The sequence below is a fragment of the Chelonoidis abingdonii genome, chromosome 24, assembly GCF_003597395.2.
Source record: "Chelonoidis abingdonii isolate Lonesome George chromosome 24, CheloAbing_2.0, whole genome shotgun sequence".
Taxonomy (NCBI): domain Eukaryota; kingdom Metazoa; phylum Chordata; order Testudines; family Testudinidae; genus Chelonoidis; species Chelonoidis abingdonii.
Window position 1 is genome coordinate 7,433,687 of NC_133792.1, and position 19,520 is coordinate 7,453,206.

At 47.5% G+C, this 19,520-nt stretch overlaps 1 protein-coding gene across 1 annotated transcript in view; it reads left to right on the plus strand.

Annotated features, from left to right (window-relative positions):
- The first annotated feature begins 16,842 nt into the window (after positions 1-16,842).
- Positions 16,843-19,520, plus strand: part of CACNA1B (calcium voltage-gated channel subunit alpha1 B) — a 521,426-nt gene continuing 518,748 nt past the window's right edge. Inside the window, exon 1 of the mRNA XM_075060705.1 lies at positions 16,843-17,590. Within this exon, the coding sequence (XP_074916806.1) occupies positions 17,331-17,590 (260 nt within the window). The 5' untranslated portion in view covers positions 16,843-17,330. The remainder of the gene's footprint in view (positions 17,591-19,520) is intronic.

A 19,520-nucleotide genomic window follows, 5' to 3' on the forward strand; every position in this document is an offset into this window, starting at 1 on the left:
GAAGAGATGGGTAACCTGAACTGTATATCAAAGAGGAAATCATGGTGGTTTTTGTTCAGGTCCTACAAGATTTAAACTGTGTCCTTTCTTTTCTTAGGTCTGGGTAACTTACCCAGACCAAACTAACAAAGCTATGGTGCAGTGGTGTTTTCTCAGTAAAAAGTATTAGGCCATGAGTTTGTGTCAGCCATTCCCAGTGCCCTGAAAAGTGAAAATCCTTTGCCCTATTTAACATGCTAAGGTGCAAACATTTTAGGAACATTCAAGGTCAAGTTTCCAAGAGCATCTAAGTAACTTAGGAGCCTAAGCCCTGTTGATATTTAATGAGACTTAGTCAGATTTTTCAGAGATATTAGTAGACTAGTGTGGGGTTATTTTTCCTTCGTTTTCAAAAATGCCTAAGCAGGCTTGGCATGTAATTCCCTTTGACTTCAATGGGAGTTAGGTGCCTAACATACTTAGGTACATTTACAAATCCCACTAGGCAGCTAAATACCTTTTGAATCTAGTCACTTTTGAAAATGGGACTTAGATGCTGTTGACATTTTTAACCTGGGTTTGATTTTCAGAGATGCTGAGCACCCACATATCCTACTGCAGTGATTGGGAATAGTGCCAAGCAACTCTGAATCAGGCCAGTTTAGTCTTGCAAAACACCCATGTGAGGTAGGAAAGCAGTATTTCCAATTGCAGATGGATAAATTGAGACACAAAGCATCATAGAAATGTGGGGCTGGAAGGAACCTTGAGAGGTCGTCAAATCCAACCCCTCATGCTTAGGCAGGACCAAGTAAACCTAGACCAACCCTGGCAGGTGTTTGTCCAACCTGTTCTTAAAAATCTCCAGTGATGGGGATTCCACAACCTCCCTTGGAAGCCTATTCCAGTGCTTGACTATCCTTATAGTTGGGAAGTTTTTCCTAACTAAAGACTAGTTAAGCTTTGGAAGAAGCTAAGTTCCTTGCCCAAAGTCACACAATGAGTTAGGGATGGAGATGGGATATGAACCTAGGAATCTTAACTTCCAGTCCCCTGCTCTCCCTACCTATCTCCCAAAGCCAAGATAAGAATGCAGGCTTCCTGACCTTGTATCACCTGTTATCACCATGGGCCCTCACCATTACTCATGAAGGACTGGGCTAGAATCTCATGACGCTTGGCCATTGAGTTGCAGAAGGGCTGCAGCTGTCAGCTGCATTTTCATCCATTAACTACTCACCCAAAGTTGAACCACACAGGCAATGTTGTCCGGCTGGTGTCGTGCAGCGATACTTTGTCATCTGCATTTTCATCCATTAACTACTCACCCAAAGTTGAACCGCACAGGCAATGTTGTCCAACTGGTGTCGTGCAGCGATACTTTGTCATCCTCCTTGCTGCTGACTGTTAGATAATATCGCTCACTTCTGGGTCAGCATCTCCGGCTCTAACACAAACTGATCTGTACACAACTAGGTTTTGAAAAGTGAACTTTCCAGATGTCTGACTTCCCCTTGGGATAAACGTTTGGTTCTGATCGTATGCAAGGGTTCCTGATGAAATTGTTTTTGACCTAACAGGAAGATCTCAATATTTCCTCTAATGTAAGGAGAACAAATTAAGCAACCTATGTAATACAAGTATACAGTGCTGTTGAGGAGTTCTGTGCCAATGCTTTAGGGCATGCTCAGAAATGCCCTGGAGATGTAATATCTTTTTATTATGATGTGGCACTCTAATGGTTGGGGTATTATCATGGGTCATAGAAGAGATTGTCATTTGAGCTGCATATGTGATTAAACTATTTATGGTGCTTATATGATCCTAATTTGTGAGCTGCTTTGGTTTTTTAAATCCATTTCTAGTCCTAAAATTCCTGCATGGAGGGCAGTGCTATCATACCTATTTTACAAATGGAGAACTGAGGCTCACAGATGTTAAGAGGCTCTCCCAGGATTGTATCGGAAGTGGCAGAGCAAGGCAGAACCCAGCTGTCCCATGTCCTAAGCCTGGTCTACACTTAAAAGTTAGGTTGACACCACTATGGCGCTTTGATGGAAGGTTGATGGAAGAATTCTTCCGTCCATCTAGCTACGGCTGCTTGGAGAAGTGGATTATCTACAGTGACAGAAAACTTCCTTCCATCACTGTAGGAAGCATCTACGCCATGGCCCTATGGCACGGTAGCTGTACTGGAGGTTAGTGCCTTATCACTGGACCAGGCTTCCTCTCCAATTCTAGGCATTTGTATTTATGTTGGTACAGTTCTGATACAGCTAGTCAAAAAGAGGTAGGAAATTTTCATTAAAAGTTTTTTAAAAAAAACCCACCCTTAGAAGTATATCTTAGTAACTTAGAAGAATGTATTCTCTTAGTGTAGGATGGAACAGGGATGATCTTTCTTTCATTCTTTCTTTCTTCTGGCTCAGCCCTAGGCTTTTCCTAAGTGGATGCTATCTACTTTCCTCTGCTGGGGTGAGATAGCATTTGTCCTTGTAACTGGCAGTGTTCTTAGGCTTGGTTCACCAGCTTATGTCAGTATAACTATGTTGCTTGGGGGTGGGGGTGTGTGTGGAAAATCCACACCTTTGAGTGACGCAGTTAAACCAGCCTAACCCCAATGCAGACAGTGCTACATCGAAAGGAGAATGTCTCTCCTTTATGTAGCTACCACCTCTCGGAGAGCTGGATTAATTACGCCAGTGGGAGAAGCTCTCCCGTCAGCGTAGTGAAGACACTACGAAGCGCTACAGCGGCACCAATGCAGCTGCGCCACTGCAGCGTTCAAAGTGTAGACAAGCCGTAGTATTTCCCTTTGTGTAATCTAATGGAGATGACTGTAAAAGCTTCTTTCAACCCAGGAATGATCTGAGCATTTTGCGACTCACAACTTTTAGCTTTAATAAACACAGGCAGAATTCCTGTGTGGGTGAGGAGTTGATGATGTGCTATGGGAGCATCTGTCCGCAGTAGAGAACAACTTCCAGAATTATCCTAAGCTGTCTCCATGTACGTTTTTTTCCAGTTCTTGAGATAAGCTTAGCCAAAGACTCCAAGAAGTGATTTTCCAAACACGGGAGCTATTCTTCCAGGAATCTGAAGATGATTTACCGAGGTACATCCCAATGGCAGTTTCCTACATAAATCCCTCATGTATCAATGGAAGGCTGTAGACCTATAAATCTGATTAACTTTTCAAGCCAGCCCTGTGCCTTTGTGTGGTAAGCCCTGCGGGATGAAGAGCACCGCGAGAGATGAAGACTAAGGTCAGGACTCTTACCTGTCTATAAAGCTGTCAGAAGTCATCCTCTTCCTGCACATACTGACAGCTCTTCGGAGAGGGACGACATCTGCATGTTTTGTCAGTTCAGCTGCAGATTTGAGGATGTGAGAGGTGAAAATGAGCTTCAGTACTGTCTGTGCTGAAATAGAGGGCACCAGAGTGCAATAAAAATACCAAGGCTGCTGCGAGCTGTTCTCAGATGCTCCAACTTTGCAGAACAACTCCTCCTCAGTTTCTCTGAGGAACCAGAATGGAGGGATTCAGGAATGGTGGGGTGGGGGAAGATCAGGGAGGCAGCAGGCCAAGGGCAGTTGTAATGCGATCCAGAGCCTTTTGCCTTCTGCCCATCAGTGATGGAGAGTTCAGATGATGGTCAGTCTGTAGCCTGTGTGGAATTAATTGGCCACTCCAGTCTCATGGCTGAGTGGGATAGGGTCCTCCTCAAAAAACCCCACCCTCACAAGTGGCACCTTCTTGGCATATGAGAACAAGAGGATTGAATGGGTAGGGAGACTTGAGCGCCTTGCAGGGCAATGTGAGGGCAGCTTGCAAGGCTGCTGTCTGCGCTCTGCCTGTGTTGTGGATTAATAGCGCACTTCTGTCGCGAGTGCTGCCGGTCTAGTATTCGAATCCACATTAGAAACCCAAGTGATCTGCAAAGCTGCAGGGGTTGCTCTGTTTTCCTGCTGGACTTGTGACAAACTGGAAGGTGTTTCTTTGATGTGCCCTGAGAACCCCCCGTAGCAAGCATGAGCTCTGCCCCGTGATGCTGCCAAGGAGCAGCTCTGCCCATACAGAAGGGGAGACCCTGGAGGCAGCCTTCGTTGGCACCATCCTTGTGGGCGCTCTGCTTTTCACTCACAAGCTAATCAAACACACTGAGTATTTGCATTGCCTTTATCAGAGGCCAAATAATTGCAGCCACCTCCCGTATTTCTAAGGAGCTACCAGTGGCGTAGCTAGGAGTGGAAATTTGGGTGGGCCCTAACTTTCGGGTGGATGGACAGTGACAGACTGTGCTATCCACTGGCCATGCTGGCTGGCAGTGCACCTGGCTGGGGCAGGGAGTGCTGATATCCTTGGTTGCACCCTGACTCTGCAGTGGGGGAAGAGGGGGAGCCCTTGCCTTGTTGCGGGGTCTGGGCTGCTGCCCTTTGGCTGGGGGCTCATGTCTCCTGTGGGCCAAACTGCCCCTTGCAGGGTCTGCTCTGGCTGTGCTACGTGGGAATGAACAGAGGCTTGCAATCTGCGTGCAATTTGGCCCGGACTCTGTACTGAGTTGCCTAGCAAAGTGCATCCTCTGCTGGGAGCGCTGCAGAGAGACCGGCCTTGCTGCTGCCTTCAGCTGTGCAGAGGATAAGCCGTGTGGAGAACGCCACTGGCCAACGGGCAGACCCCGAGCACCTGTTAGTTCTGCTTCTCCCCCAACACCAAACCCTCTTCCCAGCTCTGGGGTCTCCAGACATAGGGCTTCACTGGCTCAGCTGGGCACATGCACGGGGCAGCTCAGAAAATGCCCAGGCAGAGCTGCCAGAGTGTAGCTTTCTGAAAGGCGGGCGCAGAGATCCGGCCTGGATTTCAGGTGCCTGAGTGATGCTCTGGGGTGCTGTGGCAGCACTACACCCCAGTTCAGATTTGGGTGGGCCTGGATGCCTGGATCCCAGGCCCACCCATGGCTACGTCCCTGCTTTGTACCCACCAATGGTCAAGAAATGCTGAGATTCTGGTTGCTGGGCTTCAATCAAACCATCCTCTTGGGGAAGCAGGGTCCCCCCCGCACCGCAAGGGCAAGGGGCAATGCCCTTCCTATCCTGCAGATGACCCATACTCATTGGGGAGGACCCCCATCCCTTGGTGTGTCTGCAGAGGGAAGGAGACCCACTTGCTCAGCATTAGTCTTCCATCCACCCTCCAGGCCCCTATGGGCAGCATGTGCTGCTGACCATTCCCTCCCTCTAGCTGAGCCAGTAGGGAAAGGAAACCTTTGGGGAAGGAAGGTGTTTTGAGAGGGTAGAGTGGGCATCCTCTTAAAGTACTGGGAGCCAGCAAGTCCCCCAGTCTTTGGGAGGGTGATCCACCTGAGAGTGGTGCCCCCTTCTGCTTCCTGTCCCTTCACTCACCATCACCACCCCATCCCCTGAGCCCCCATGCCACAGAATCCTGTACCAGGGCTGCTGGAAGGACAGAGGCTGAATTGGGAATGAAGCCATGTTAGCCTAACACCTCTCTTTCTGCTAAAGCTAGAGCCAAAGACCTGAGGTCTTTGCTCCTTTTTATCCCCATGAGGAAGGAAAAAACCCGAGGGGTTGATTCTAGCCCCACATGTGTAATTACAAGACCTACTGTTACAGGATAACGGGCCAGTGTCCTGACTTATTACTGTCTTGTGGCCTGGTGTTCTTCCACCAGTGAAGAAACTGGGGAAAAATAATCCCCCATTTTAATGCTAGTGCAAGAGGGGTACTTCATTTTCTGTACTTATTAACCTTTTCTTCCCTTTGGCTACTTCTTTTATTTTAGCATCTTAAGCAACCATGAGCACGAGACAGAAATCACTGTGTTCTGTATGTGACCAGAGCTTAATTAAACACCGAGCCCTAATTACTTGGGCCAAAGATGACTGACTAAAGGCATCTGGGAAAACAGCTGAATACTTAATTTATGCTGGGGTGTGGGGTGTAACTTCCACCATTAGCTGTCTAAACAATGGACACTCTATCTAAGCATATTGATTGCTTACTAGCTGTATTTTAATGGCGTACCTACCTTCATGTGCAGACATAAAGCTGGACTCTGCCTCCGTCTGTGTTGCTAATAGTTACAAAATAGAATTTTACGAAGGTGGAGCTGCTCTTCAGAAAATCACCTGGTCTTAAGCCTGGGGGACTCCTTGACTGTCAATATTATGCAGCTGTCAGTCCAGTTCTCAAAGCACTAGTAATCTGCATTTCAGGAGGGGATATTCAAAGGCACAAAAAGTGCTCTCTTCGCACTGAAAGTTAGTTAATGGAGGTAGCCACCTACCTCCCCCTTGTGCCTTTCAGAATCTTCCCTGATAACTACTATAGACCGTGAGCAGAAAAAGTTAGTCTGCAAGGCCTGGGCACCTCACTGCCACGTCCCCTTTTACACATCTACATGCGTTAATTTCTCCAAATGTTAGAAGAGCGAAGGATGGGCATCATTTCTTTCCTGTAATTTTAGGGAGGTTGTACCATGGCTTTTCTTGATCTGATTCTAATCTGAATAGCTTCACAGCCCCCCATTAATTGTATTGTACAGAATAATAATACACCTCTGTTCTCTGTTTCCTCTTTGAGGTCCCAATTCAGATCAGGGCCCCGTTGTGCTGGGCGCTAACCAACCACACATGGGGAGAGACAGTCAAAATAGAAAAGACAGACACAGGGTGAGCAAAAGGAAGTCTCATCAGTAGAAGGGTTAGAAGGTGCACTGGGGAATATTTCCTTGTAAAAGAAGGGTGCAGAAGAACGTAGCAAATCAGGCAGGATTGGCTCCCTCAGAGAAAATGCTCATACTGCTAAAGGACCAGGAAACCTAACCGGAATCTTGCGTATCTCTCATCAAAGGTTGGAGGAAGAGAGATAGACAATATTAAAATTGTGTCTGTCCTGAGGTGATCATCAAGAATGATTGACTGAAGAGATAAATATTGATTGAGACAAAGCAGGGACATTGCTTATCTTAAAGGATAATAAATCTTAAGTTCCCAGCACATGAACGCCACTAAATATTATATACATGGTGAATGGCCTCATCGTGCACACCCAGAAATCTCTCTAGGATGACGTGTTTGGACAAAGTCGGAATTTGGAGGGAGGAGGGGCAGGAGATTTGGTTGGGGTTGTGGGCACACATTTTAAAATGGTGATTGAAATTACAGTTGCAGGAAAACTAGCCTGAATTTCCAAGCCAATCAGCAAGTTTAGCTGTCCATATGCTATGTGATTGGCTCATTAAGGTTTCCCTTCTGAAAAAAACAACAACTAACAGATTTTTTTAGGCATAAGCTTTTGTAGGAAAAACCTACTTCTTCAGAAGCATGGAGTGAAAGTTACAGATGCAGGCGTTATATAATGATACATGAAGAGAAGGGAGTTACCTCACAAGTGGAGAACCATTGTTGACAGGGCCAATTCAATCAGGGTGGATGTGGTCCACTCCCAATAATGGATGATATCAATACCAAGAGAGGGAAAGTTGCTTTTGTAGTGAGCCAGCCACTCCTAGTCCCTATTCAAGCCCAAATTAATGGTGTTAAATTTGCAAATGAATTGTAGCTCTGCAGTTTCTCTTTGAAGTCTGTTTTTGAAGTTTTTTTTTATTGAAGGATGGCTACTTTTAAATCTGTTATTGAATGTCCAGGGAGATTGAAGTGTTCTCCTACTGGCTTTTGTACGTTACCATTCCTGACATCTGATTTGTGTCCATTTATTCTTTTATGTATAGACTGTCTGTTTTGACCAATGTACATGGCAGAGGGGCATTGCTGGCACATGATGGCATATATCACATTAGTAGATGGGCAGGTGAATGAGTCCCTGATGATGTGGCTCATGTGGTTGGGTCCTCTGATGGTGCCACTAGAGTAGATATGGGACAGAGTAGGCAACGAGGTTTGTTACAGGGATTGGTTCCTGGGTTAGTGTTTCCGTGATGTGGTGTGTAGTTGCTGGTGAGTATTTGCTTCAGGTTGGGGGGCTGTCTGCAAGCGAGGACTAGCCTGTCTCCCAAGGTCTGTGAGAGCAAAGGATCGTTTTCCAGGATAGTTTGTAGATCGTTGATGATGTGCTGGAGAGGTTTTAGTTGGGGGCTGTATGTGATGGCCAATGGTGTTCTGTTATTTTCCTTGTTGGGCCTGTCCTGTAGTAGGTGATTTCTGGGTACCCATCTTGCTCTGTCAATCTGTTTCCTCACTTCCCCAGGTGGGTATTGTAGTTTTAAGAATGCTTGTAGTGTTTGTCTCTGTCTGAGGGATTGGAGCAAATTCGGTTGTATCTTAAGGCTTGACTGTAGACAATGGATCATGTGATGTGTCCTGGATGGAAGCTGGAGGCATGTAGGTAAGTATAGTGGTCAGTAGGTTTCCGGTATAGGGTGCTTATGTGACCATCACTTATTTTCACTGTAGTGTCCAGGAAGTGGATCTCTTGTGTGGACTAGTCCAGGCTAAGGTTGATGATGGCGTGGAAATTGTTGAAATCCAGGTGGAATTCTTCAAGGGCCTCCTTCCCGTGGGTCCATATGATGAAGATGTCATTAATGTAGCACAAGAAGAGAAGGGATGCAAGGGGACGAGAGCTGAGGAAGCGTTGTTCTAAGTCAGCCATAAAAATATTGGTATACTGTGGGGCCATGCAGGTACCCATAGCAGTGCTGCTGACTTGAAGGTATAAGTTGTCCCCAAATCTGAAATGGTTGTGGGTGAGGACAAAGTCACAAAGTTCAGCCACCAGGTGCAGAACTAAAATTCATTTGCAAATTTAACACCATTAATTTGGGCTTGAATAGGGTCTGGGAGTGGCTGGCTCACTACAAAAGCAACTTTCTCTCTTTTAGTATTGACACCTCTTCATCAGTTATCAGGAGTGGACCACGTCCACCCAGATTGAATAGGCCCTGTCAACACTGCTTCTCTACTTGTAAGGAACTCCCTTCTCTTTGTGTATAATAATGGACTCAATTCTAAAACTCTTCCTCAATTTGAGTGGTACCCTAGCTGTTGATTTCAGGGGCACTACCTGAGAAGGAAAGCATTACTGCACATAAGGGTGGCAGAAGGGGATGCTAGGGGAATTTTTCACTTTAAAGCAGCGGCAGCAGCTTGGGTGCAGTCACTGCTGATTGGCTAACACACCTCCGTTGGGGCTGTTTTCAGTCACTCTCGAGCCAGGACTCTTTTCTTGTATGCAAAAATAGTCTTTATATAAATGGCTGTTTGTTCCACCCCACTCCTGTTCCAGACATGTGCCATTATGCAGGCGAGTGTCCAATTAATGAGTGACTGTCAGAGGTGCTGAGCACCTGCAATACCTTATTGGAGTTAATGGGAGCTGCAGGTCTCAAAAAAATCAAGGCATCAGCTTTTTTGTTCTTAGAATGTGAGTTTAAAATGCACAGAACAATTTCCCAAACAAGGAAGAAGAGAACTCTGCAAAGTCCTGCTCTGCTTGTGTACTCTTCCCCCTTAGGCCAGGGCAGCTCCAGGCCCCAGCACGCCAAGCACGTGGTTGGGGTGGCAAGGTGCACGGGGCCCTCTGCCGGTCGCCGCGAGGGCGGCAGGCAGGCTGCCTTCGGCGGCATGCTTGTGGAGGATCCGCTGCTCCTGCGGCTTCGGCCTGCCTGCCGTGCTTGGGGCAGCAAAATGCCTAGAGCAGCCCCTGCCCTTAGGTTCTCTGAAAGCTGACAGAGGACTTAGGGGTTCTGTGCTGTGGGTTGAGGCCTCCTTTTAGGTGCCTCATTCCAAGCAATGGCGAAATTGGAAACGTTGCGTGGTATGTTCCTGTGTCAGGGACCTCCTTCAGGGCCTTGGGCAATCTTTTCTTTGCTCCCTTAATGCATTAGCACATTATCTTCCCCATCATTGAGAAGAGTAAACATTCCAGGATGAGTCACGGGCTGCCTCTGCCCAACTTACTACCACCCTTATTATAGAACAAAGTGTTTCTCTCTTCTACTGTGTAACTTTATGTGCAAGTGATGAGAGCCTCACAGGCAAATTTCTAGTGGGGACAAACTGAGGCATTGCCAGTTTCATTTGGCAAGGAAGAGGGGAACTGGGTATTTATGAAAGTGCATCTTGGACGGCCACTGGTGCTAGGGTAAGACAGAGAGGAGGCACTGTGCAAGCTTCTCTTCCTACCTTTCTAGCGCTGGCCCGGAACAACCTGGGTAGCCCAGTCTTGGGGCCCCTCTAACAGCTTTCGTAGTGCACCTCACTCCTGAACTGCAACAGTCGCTGCTACCCCAGTCTGGGGCACATAGTGGGACACTTGCCATCTCAGTTAAGGTCATATTTTCAAAAGTATTTATGTGCCTAAAGATGCAGATAGTAGCCTGATGGGATTTTCAAAATGCCCTTACGGGCTAGTGCCTTAGTCCCAATAAAATCAATGGGACTAACCTTTTGAAAATACCCTCAGTGCTCATTTTTATGTTTATTCACTAGGCCCAGATTTTTAAAGATATTTAGGCATTGCTCTGATCAGCATTGTCTTATTGTCAGCTAAGTCTTATTTTCAAAAGTTACTTAGAAACTTACTCATGATGAGATGTAGGCTCCTAAGTCACTTAGGTCTTGCAATGCTGAGCAGAGCAACATCTAAATATTTGTAAAATTTGGCCCTAAATGCCTTAGAAAATCTGGCCTTTAACACCTAATTTGCTATGGCCTACTGCATGCAGAGAGTTTGTTTCAAAATGCATGGCAGATTTCTGTGATGCTGCCAAAATTGCTACTAAAAATTAGGCTGAGATCCACCAAACTCCAGGTCTCCTGGGGTGGAAAAGTGAATGTGTTATCGTAGCCCATTACCTTCCTCTCTTTGCTGCCAGTCTTCAAGGATGAGGGTAAAGAACTTTGTAAAGAACAAGCTCAGAGGTACTAGTGAAAATAAATGTACAAAGTCTGAAATAAAAATAGCAGGACACGTTCAATTCAGCACCCAGCACCATGGTATTTGAGAACCTAATTAGTCCCAAGCAGATGCAGCCTTATCTGATTGGACTTCTCCAGCATCCACAAAGGAAAACTGTAATTAGTGTTGCTGGAGCTAAGCAATTAGCATAGTGACCTTTTAAATGGGAAACTGGACACCAGACTCTGGGCTCCTTGCCTCTCCTCCCCATTCACTGAATAGCTAAGCAGACACTGTTGTTCACTGTGATCTTTGATGCAATATGCATCCAGCACAGCAATTTTTTTAACCCTTATTATCCAGACATTTGGCCTTAACATCCAAAGTCTTTACTGAGCTGTGCATTTCTGACTGTCTTGATTATTTAGCTAATTGGGTGAGTGCACTAAGCTGTATGCAGCAGCCTCAGACACGTTAAACCCGCTTCTTCTGCAACAAAGAAATGGCTGTAGCTGGGTTTCATGTAAAATAGCCTTTTAAAAGAATGGGGGCAAGGAACCCATCAGAGAAATGGAATGGTTTGCAGCCAATCTTTGTGGACAAGGAAATGCATCCAGTATTAGACAGTGTGATATGAGAGGCAGTGTGGTCCAGTGGATGAGGTGTTCTTTTGGGACTCAGGATACCTGGGTTCTCTTCCTGACTTGGTTACTGCTCTGCGACCTTCCTTCCTCATGTCTGCTTTTCCTTCCACCCTTTGTCTCTCCTGTCTATTTAGAAGGTAAACACTTTGGGGCAGAGACTGACTTTTACTGTGTTTGTTCTTTGCGTAGCACAATGGGCCCCAATCTCAGCTGCGGACCCTAGGTGCTAATATAATACAAATAATAATCGGGGAGCCAAATGAGATGATGCTCTGAGCCTAGGAGAAGTGCAAATAATAGGAATAGTGCCATCAAATGGTTTTCCTTTCAGATTGTTGGATATTTTATTTTGTTTTTTTTCTCTCTGATACAATTTTAAAGAGCGTTAGGAATCCCTCTCATCCCCACCCTCTCCAGTCATCCTTTGCTCAATGGTGTTATGTAAGCTCTGACCAAGCTAGGAATAATCATAGTGCCCTTCCAAAGGAGGTATCACCCCAAAGCTCTCGGCTAATGGTGTCACAGAAGGGCTGTACTCTCTAGGTGATAGGTACCCGTTGCATACACAGCAGTTAGGCAAGCAGACATTTGTGGCCAAAAACATGGGGAAGACCTCATTCTGACCAAGAGTACAACTGGGTCCTGAATGTGGAATGTGAGGTGTTGGCTTTGACCTAGAGAGCATTATTGGCTTGGTCATCAGGAATGCTGAGGTTTTTAGCAGCTCTCCCACGGATGATCCATATCTGAGATCACACCTTGGCTCCACAGCTGCTGATAGACTGGAATAAAGGTTTGTTCCATCCTTAGGTGGTGCACAATTTTTTGGGTGGTGGTGGTCACGGTACTCAAATGAAGTGGCAAATAATATGCTCAGTTGTGGCCTTCCCAGGGCCTCATATGAATCCAAGCAGGGTGAATGCCAAGCAGCCTTCCCCTTCCCTCTGAACAGTCATTTAAGATGTGGACCAGTCCTCATGGGAGTCTTTGGAATTCAATGGCCCTTCCTTCAGTTTTCATTTAGCCTTTTCCTTATCCCCTCCTGCCACCATCTCTGCAAAGACCTACTTGCCAGACTACAATCTTGGTGACCAACCATAAAAGGATGTTCGTGTGGTGTCTTTCCAGACAGAAGACCAAGCTCAGGCATCTGGGGCGTATCAAGCTGCAGGTGACCTATGGTGCTTCCACACGATTGAACCAAAAAGCCCTAAAGTTGGGGCCTAAACTTATTAGGAATTTCAATATTGTCATAGTGAATTGTGTCCAGTGTGTCCCGTAAGAATCCTATCCCACTAAATAGGGGACAGCAGCCCCTTTATATCCAAATGTCTGTAACTTGGTATCATTCTCTTTGGCTTGCCATTGGAATGTAGGCTTTGCCATTCTGGATCCAAATACTGATCCACCAAGCAAACTAACCTGCCTCAGGCACTAGCCAGTGCTTGGTACTTCAGAGGAAGACAAACCCCCTCGTTGATGGTGCAATGCTATTCCAGGTGGAGGATGGGGAGGAAGGCAGAAAGAACAATTTCTCTCTGATGGCAGAGGCAATAGGCCAGTGCCATAAAAGCACGAGAAGCACCATCATCTTCACATTGGTAACTGTAAAACATTATTCATCAAATGATCCAGTCTGTTTTCAGAACAAAGTATTTAATGCTTTGTCCTCTTGCAGTGGTAGATTCTACAGTGTTTTAAATATTTCCTTACTGGCCTGAAATTTGCTTTCCATTAATTTCCTTGAGTGACCCCTTGGTCAGATAAAATGTAAGAATATTCTTTTACTGTTCTTTCCATAATCTTATGTACCCAAGCTAAATCTCTGTGTTTCCCTTTTCAAGGCTAAATAATCCTACCTTTGCAATCTGTCTCTTGGACTTAAGTCCCTCCATGTCTCCAGACAGCTTTGCTGGCCTTTTGGATCTTCAGACTCTCAGCTTGATCTTTCCCGAGGTTTAACAAAACAGATCATGCAGCTGCAGAGAAGGGCACAGAGGAGGTGGTAGTGTGGCCTCATTGATAGCACACTTGGACTGGGAGATCTGAGTCCAAGATTTTATTCCTGGATTTACCCTGGGTCTCCTGAATGACCTGGGTCAAGTTCTGTCCTTTTCTGTACCTCAGTTTCCCCATCTGTTAAATGGAGATAATATTGATGTACTTTGCAAAGTGCTATGAGATTTACTTATGAAAAGTACAATGTAATATCTGGGTATTTGTTTAATGTCTTTACAACATGTTTGCATTATTTTCTAGTCATTTTGAATGCACCCAAGCATCCTTTTTAATGTACTATTAACTACAGCTCCACAGCTGACTTCCTCACGGAGAGAGGCAGCATGGTCTAATGGATCCACACAGAACTGGGAGATAGGAACTTGGGAGCTCTAATTCTGGCTCTGAGTTGATTTGCACTATCATCGAGGATAAGATCCTTCAGGCAGGGTTCTTCAGAGGTGGTGAGCATCCACCACTCCTGAGGAAGGCGTCAGGAGCTGGAGGAGATGAGCAGCTCTAGAAAGCACCACGTACCCAAAGTTGGTTGAAATATTTTCTATAAAATGATTTTTCATCCAAAAATGGGAGGGGGAGAGGGATGTTGGAAATGACATTATTCATAAAAAACATCAGTGGGTTAAAATGAAAACAACAGAAAGGTTCAGACTTTTAGCAACCAGAACAGGAGAACCCCCCAAATGTGCAATTACCATAATAATAAAAATTAATAATAAATTCAATTTGGAGTGTTTTAGTTTTTAAATTCAAATGATATTTTGTGGAAACCATTTAATAAAAATGGAAAAAAAAATTTTGTCAATTTTTTTTTCTACAGGGAAAGAAATAATTTCCTAACCAGCTCAACCCATAACCACCCTGAGCCCTGACTTTTCCATATGTACAATGGGGATAATACTTCCCTGCCAGGCAATCAATAAGATGTCCTGCATTTTGAAGATGTTGAATCTATATAAGTACTATTTATTTATTTATATTATCGAGCTATCTGGGATGACTCCCAAAATTTTTTTTCCCCCTCTGAGGATCCTGCAGATATCAAGACCATAAGGACATATGATCTGAGGCTATTATTGTCAAGGAACATTACCTTGCAGTTATCCCCAGGCTCAACTACAATTTCAAAAGAGATTGGGGTCAGATTTTTTTAAGGGGCCGGTACCCATAGTTGGGCCTACTGGGAGACTGAGCAGAGAGAACATGACCATATTTTCTCATATTTTCTGCATGCACAATGAGGACAAGATTTTCCAAAGAGCCCAGCACCCAGCATGCACCCAGTGTGCTGGACACTTCTGAAAATCCCTGGCCGGGATTGTGGGTGTTGGGAAACCATTTTTATATTCCATCTATCAGCAGGTGGCCAATTCATTCATTCCCTGTAGGTCTCTACGCTGGAAGCGTCTTTATCAGCATTCTCCCTATAAACCTTAGAAAACAGGATGACGTGGATGTGTCAGGCTGGTACCACGTTCACCTTATCACCGAGGCAGGACATGATGTCATTCCTCCATTATTATTTGTTTCTGTGTTCCCTTGATTTAAATGTCAATACTCTTTTGCCCTGGCTCTAAAACAATATATTGCCTGTAATGATTATGCAGGCTTCATATACAAGAAAGACCATCTAATTCCAAAGCCCTGTGAAGAAACCAGTTTCTTCTTTAAAGTCACCTTAGCAGACAGCAGCTGACCCTTTTTATGAATACACTTCTGTCCCCAGCAGATGTGATTGTTGCAGCCTTGCCTAATGGTGGGCTGGTTTTGAATTGAGACAGCTTTGGATGACTAAGGCAAAAATACATTAGCTGCTCGGAATGAGATGAATCCAGGATTTCCTTTTGTGGAGAAGTGAAAATGTCTTGACTGACTTCTCTGGAGGGTACATTTTTAGAGTTACTAGTTGTTATGTCAGCTTAGTCTAGCTGTAAAAGAAGGGAATCCATCCCAGCTACAGAGTACAGCAGCATTTGTTGCGGAGCTGCAGGAATAAGGGGTTAGCTTCATGGCCTGTAGGGAAAGGGAAGAAAAGAAGGTGTCAAAATAAACAGGATTAAAGGATTTCATTGGTAAATACAGGGTTAAAGGTAACCAGTGCTCACACCAATCGGAAGGAAGGCGAGTTCTCCAGAGTGGAAGAGTTGTACATGTTCAGACAGGTGTCTGTTAATGCCCAGGTACAGAGAGATGTGCGCACACACACAACCCACCCCCTCTACTGACTCCAATCCAGTTTTTATTATTAACAACAAAGCCGTTTGAAAAACCAGGGGCCCTATCATGCCCTCAGGGGTTGAGCAGAACCCCCCCTCCCCAGAAGTCAGGGAGGGTTTCTGCGGCAACTACTGTAGGGCCCAGGCCCTGGGCTGCAAATAATCTGAGAGTCTCCCCCCACCCCCCAAATAATCCTTCAATCCCATCCGTACAGGATCAGCGCTCCGCCAGGCTCTATTCATTGCGCTCCGGCGGGGCGGGGGCAGGGTTCCCAGGCTCTTTGCTAGTCCAGCGGGATCAGTCCAGCCCTTGTGCTCCATGACTCCGATTTCTCCAGCCTGGCCTTTGCCGCGGTGCGTGGCGAAACCCTGCGGCCCTTCAGCCCGGCCGGGTTCAGAAAGTTTGCAGCGCGTCCTGGGTGCTGGCGGGCAGGGGCCGGGGCCAGGCGGGCACGGGGGCGATCCCGGGAGGACTCCTCCAGCTGTGCGACCCAGGAGGGGCGGCTCCCCCAGCCCCCCGCCCCCGGCCCGCTTGGGGCAAGCCCTGCAGCAGCTGGACAGCTCACAGCTGGCCGGGGCGCGCCCGCGCGTGGGGCACCTGCTTCTCAGGTCTGCCCCCCCAAACTTCTAGCTAGTTCCCCATCAGCCCCAGCATCGCCCCCACCCCAGCCCGGGGAGGCGGGCAGGGTTGCTAACTCCTTGCCCACCATAGTATGTCCTCTGCTGGCAGGATCAGACTCTGGCATCGTGTCAGGGGAGGGGGAATTTAACCATGGATTGGGGCATCTCTATGGCATGGCTCCAAGTCCCCCCCGCTTTGCACTCCCCCTCCTGCGATCCCTGGGGTGCGGATGGGCAGGGTGTGTGTGTGGGGGGAGTGAATGGACCGTCCCACCCCCTTGCTATGCACCCACGAGTCGGCCAGGGCTTGGCAATGAAGCAGGGGGAGAAAATCTTGGTTCTCTCTCTCTCTCTCCCCAGGGGTTGTATTGTCCTGGGTGGAGCTGCCGCAGCTGATTGGCTGAGGGGAGTCACCGGGCCGGGCTCTTATAGGGGGCCGAGGTTCTACAAACTGGTTACTCTGACCGTTTCCATTCGAGCTGCCGGTGACTCAGGGAGTCTCCTGCGCCGCGCTCCGGCTCCCTGCGCTGGCCACCGCCGGGGGAGAGGAAAGCCCCAGCCGCCCAGGGAGAGGGAGGAAGCGCGAGAAGGCCGGAGGAGAGGAAGGGGAAGGAGGATTCCTGCTCCCCAGCCCGGAGAGCCATCGCCCTCCCCCGGGGGAGCTGCCCGCATCGGGAGAAGCATGAGGCTGGGCTGGAGGGAAGGCAGCTGGGTGGGAAGTTGAGCGCAGCCCTCTCCACTGCCTTCCGCCGGGTGGGGAGCGCGGCGTGGCCGGCTGGACCGGCGGGTTCCTACCGTTCCCGCTGCTGCGTCCCCTCCCCAGCTGCAGCCGGAGGAGCAGAGCCGCACCCCCTGCTTCCTGCCCTCCCAGCAGCGAGGCCCCAGGAGGCAGAGTCCGGGGTGCTGGGATGCGTCTTCCCCCTGCCTCGGCTGCCAGTGTGGATTGTAGCGCCCAGCTCAGTGCGTTGCGAGAATGGCTCGGTTCGGAGATGATCTGCCCACCCGCTATGGAGGCGGCGGTCCGGTCGGGGCTGGAAGAGGGAGCAGCCGGCAAGGTGGCCCCCCACCCGGCCAAAGGATGTACAAGCAGTCGATGGCCCAGCGAGCCCGGACGATGGCTCTCTACAACCCCATCCCCGTCAAGCAGAACTGCTTCACCGTCAACAGATCCCTCTTCATCTTCAGCGAGGATAATGTTATACGGAAATACGCCAAGAGGATAACAGAATGGCCATATCCTTTTGGGGACGGGTGTGGGGGAGAGGGCGGGGTGAGTCTGGGGGTAATAAAAGCTTGGGGTGTGTGGGTGTGTCTGTGTGTAACCCAGATCGGCGAGTGCTTGTGTCTGGGTGTGTGATCTAGGGATAATACAACTGTGCAGTGTGTGCCCCCTCTAGATCTGTGTGTGGGGATGATATGAGTGTGTGTGTCTGTAATAGAACTTGTTTATAATATCAGGGGTGGTGGTGGTTGAATATAATACATGGGTGTGAAATACATGGATTTTTCTTTGTGTGTGTGTATTATACATGCACACTTCACACTATTTAGAGCCATGCAGAGGGATCTGGAGGACATCTGAGGGTAAATTATGGTTCTTATTTTAATATTTTAGCCTTTGGCCCTCCTGCAGAGGAGAGAATGTGAGGTAAAATGGTGACACCTTGGCATTGAAGCTAGTGCTAGGGACAACAATAATCAAAGTCCCCTTACTGACATCTCACCAATACACAATTGTTGCAGCCTGTTTTTAGCACCCCACCTTGGCCAGGCTGTTTCAATGAGAACTGCCTTTAGCCCTCTCACTTGGAATGGGGTACCGCAAATACCTGGAATCAGGAGAGCCTAGGCTTGGGGTTTGGTTTTTAAATGCTCAGTGGCAGCGTAAGGCAGGATGCCAAGAGGCAGTCCATGGCTGTATTGAGAAAGGGGCAGATGCTTTTCATCCCAGACCCAGCTTCCCGACCAAGTGATCTGCAGAGACCTCGCTAGGAAGGGGGACTCTGCTTCTGTTATGATGCATGTGGTGAGAAGCTAAATCCTGGGCAAAGGGAGCCCGACTCTTCCTTTGAGGTTTAGGTTGCCAGGGTGTGTGTGTGCAGTGGCTGATGTGCACCAGCAGGAATGCATTGCACTGGGGAATCTCAAGGGAGCCTGTTGTTTTCATTTCATCTGAAATCACACACCTATTAATCCTTGGCTAGCAGCAGCAAGGCCTTCTCTCTGCCTCCTAGCAACCCTTGAACTTGCCAGGAGCCCGGCTCCCGTTCAAACCTCCCCAGCTTGAATTCCGAGGGTAGCTGGTAGGAGGGGAATGCACTGGTTTGGTGAATAGACGTTCCCCACAGTGCTCTCTCGATTAATGCTAGGAAACACAGGGATGGCAGTTGCAATCCACCCTGGAATAAACAAGCAGCAAAAGCCCCTGGGGCAGTTTTGCCACCTCCCCCTCCTTCTTTACCACTAAGGAAAGGTACAGACTATAGAAACCCCAAAGTCAACAGGAAAAGCAGAGCTACAAAATGTCCGCAAGCCTCACTTTCCTTGGGGAAGTTCCAGCTCAGGCCAGAGATGAGTTCAATGTATGGTACTTGCCAAGGATGCTCTCTGAGATGAATCAAGTAACCTGCTCCATGAAAGGACTGGCTTGTTGTGAAACTGCGAGGGGTAGACCAGGCGCTGTCCTTGCCCTGGGGAGCTCTCCGTGGTGCTGGAGAAGCATCGCCCACCACTCTGAGCTACTCTTCAGTGCTGGAGTCAGCTGGGGGTTTGCTTATGTACAGGTCAGGAGAGAGCGAGAGAAAGAAAGGCAGCAGTACAGTATTTCCAGCTGGCTTTACTATCTTGTGAAGCTGGTTTCCCATCAGCAGCCATCTACACCTATCAGACACTGAATATCTTTCTCTACACTTTGCTCTGGCATGGCAATCCGTCAGTAATTCATATTTCAGACCTAGATAGAAGGCTTGAAATCCAAGTTCCCTAACCTATCACTTACTTATTTACATAACATGCTTAGATTTAAATTCCAGAGAATTAATAACCCATAATTCAGCGGGGGACATCCAACTTTACCGTCTCTTGGGAGCCACTTTATATTATCAGTCTTTTTTTAAAATCAAAACTTCCTATTTGCTTTTGGAAAAAGAAGACGAGAAACCCA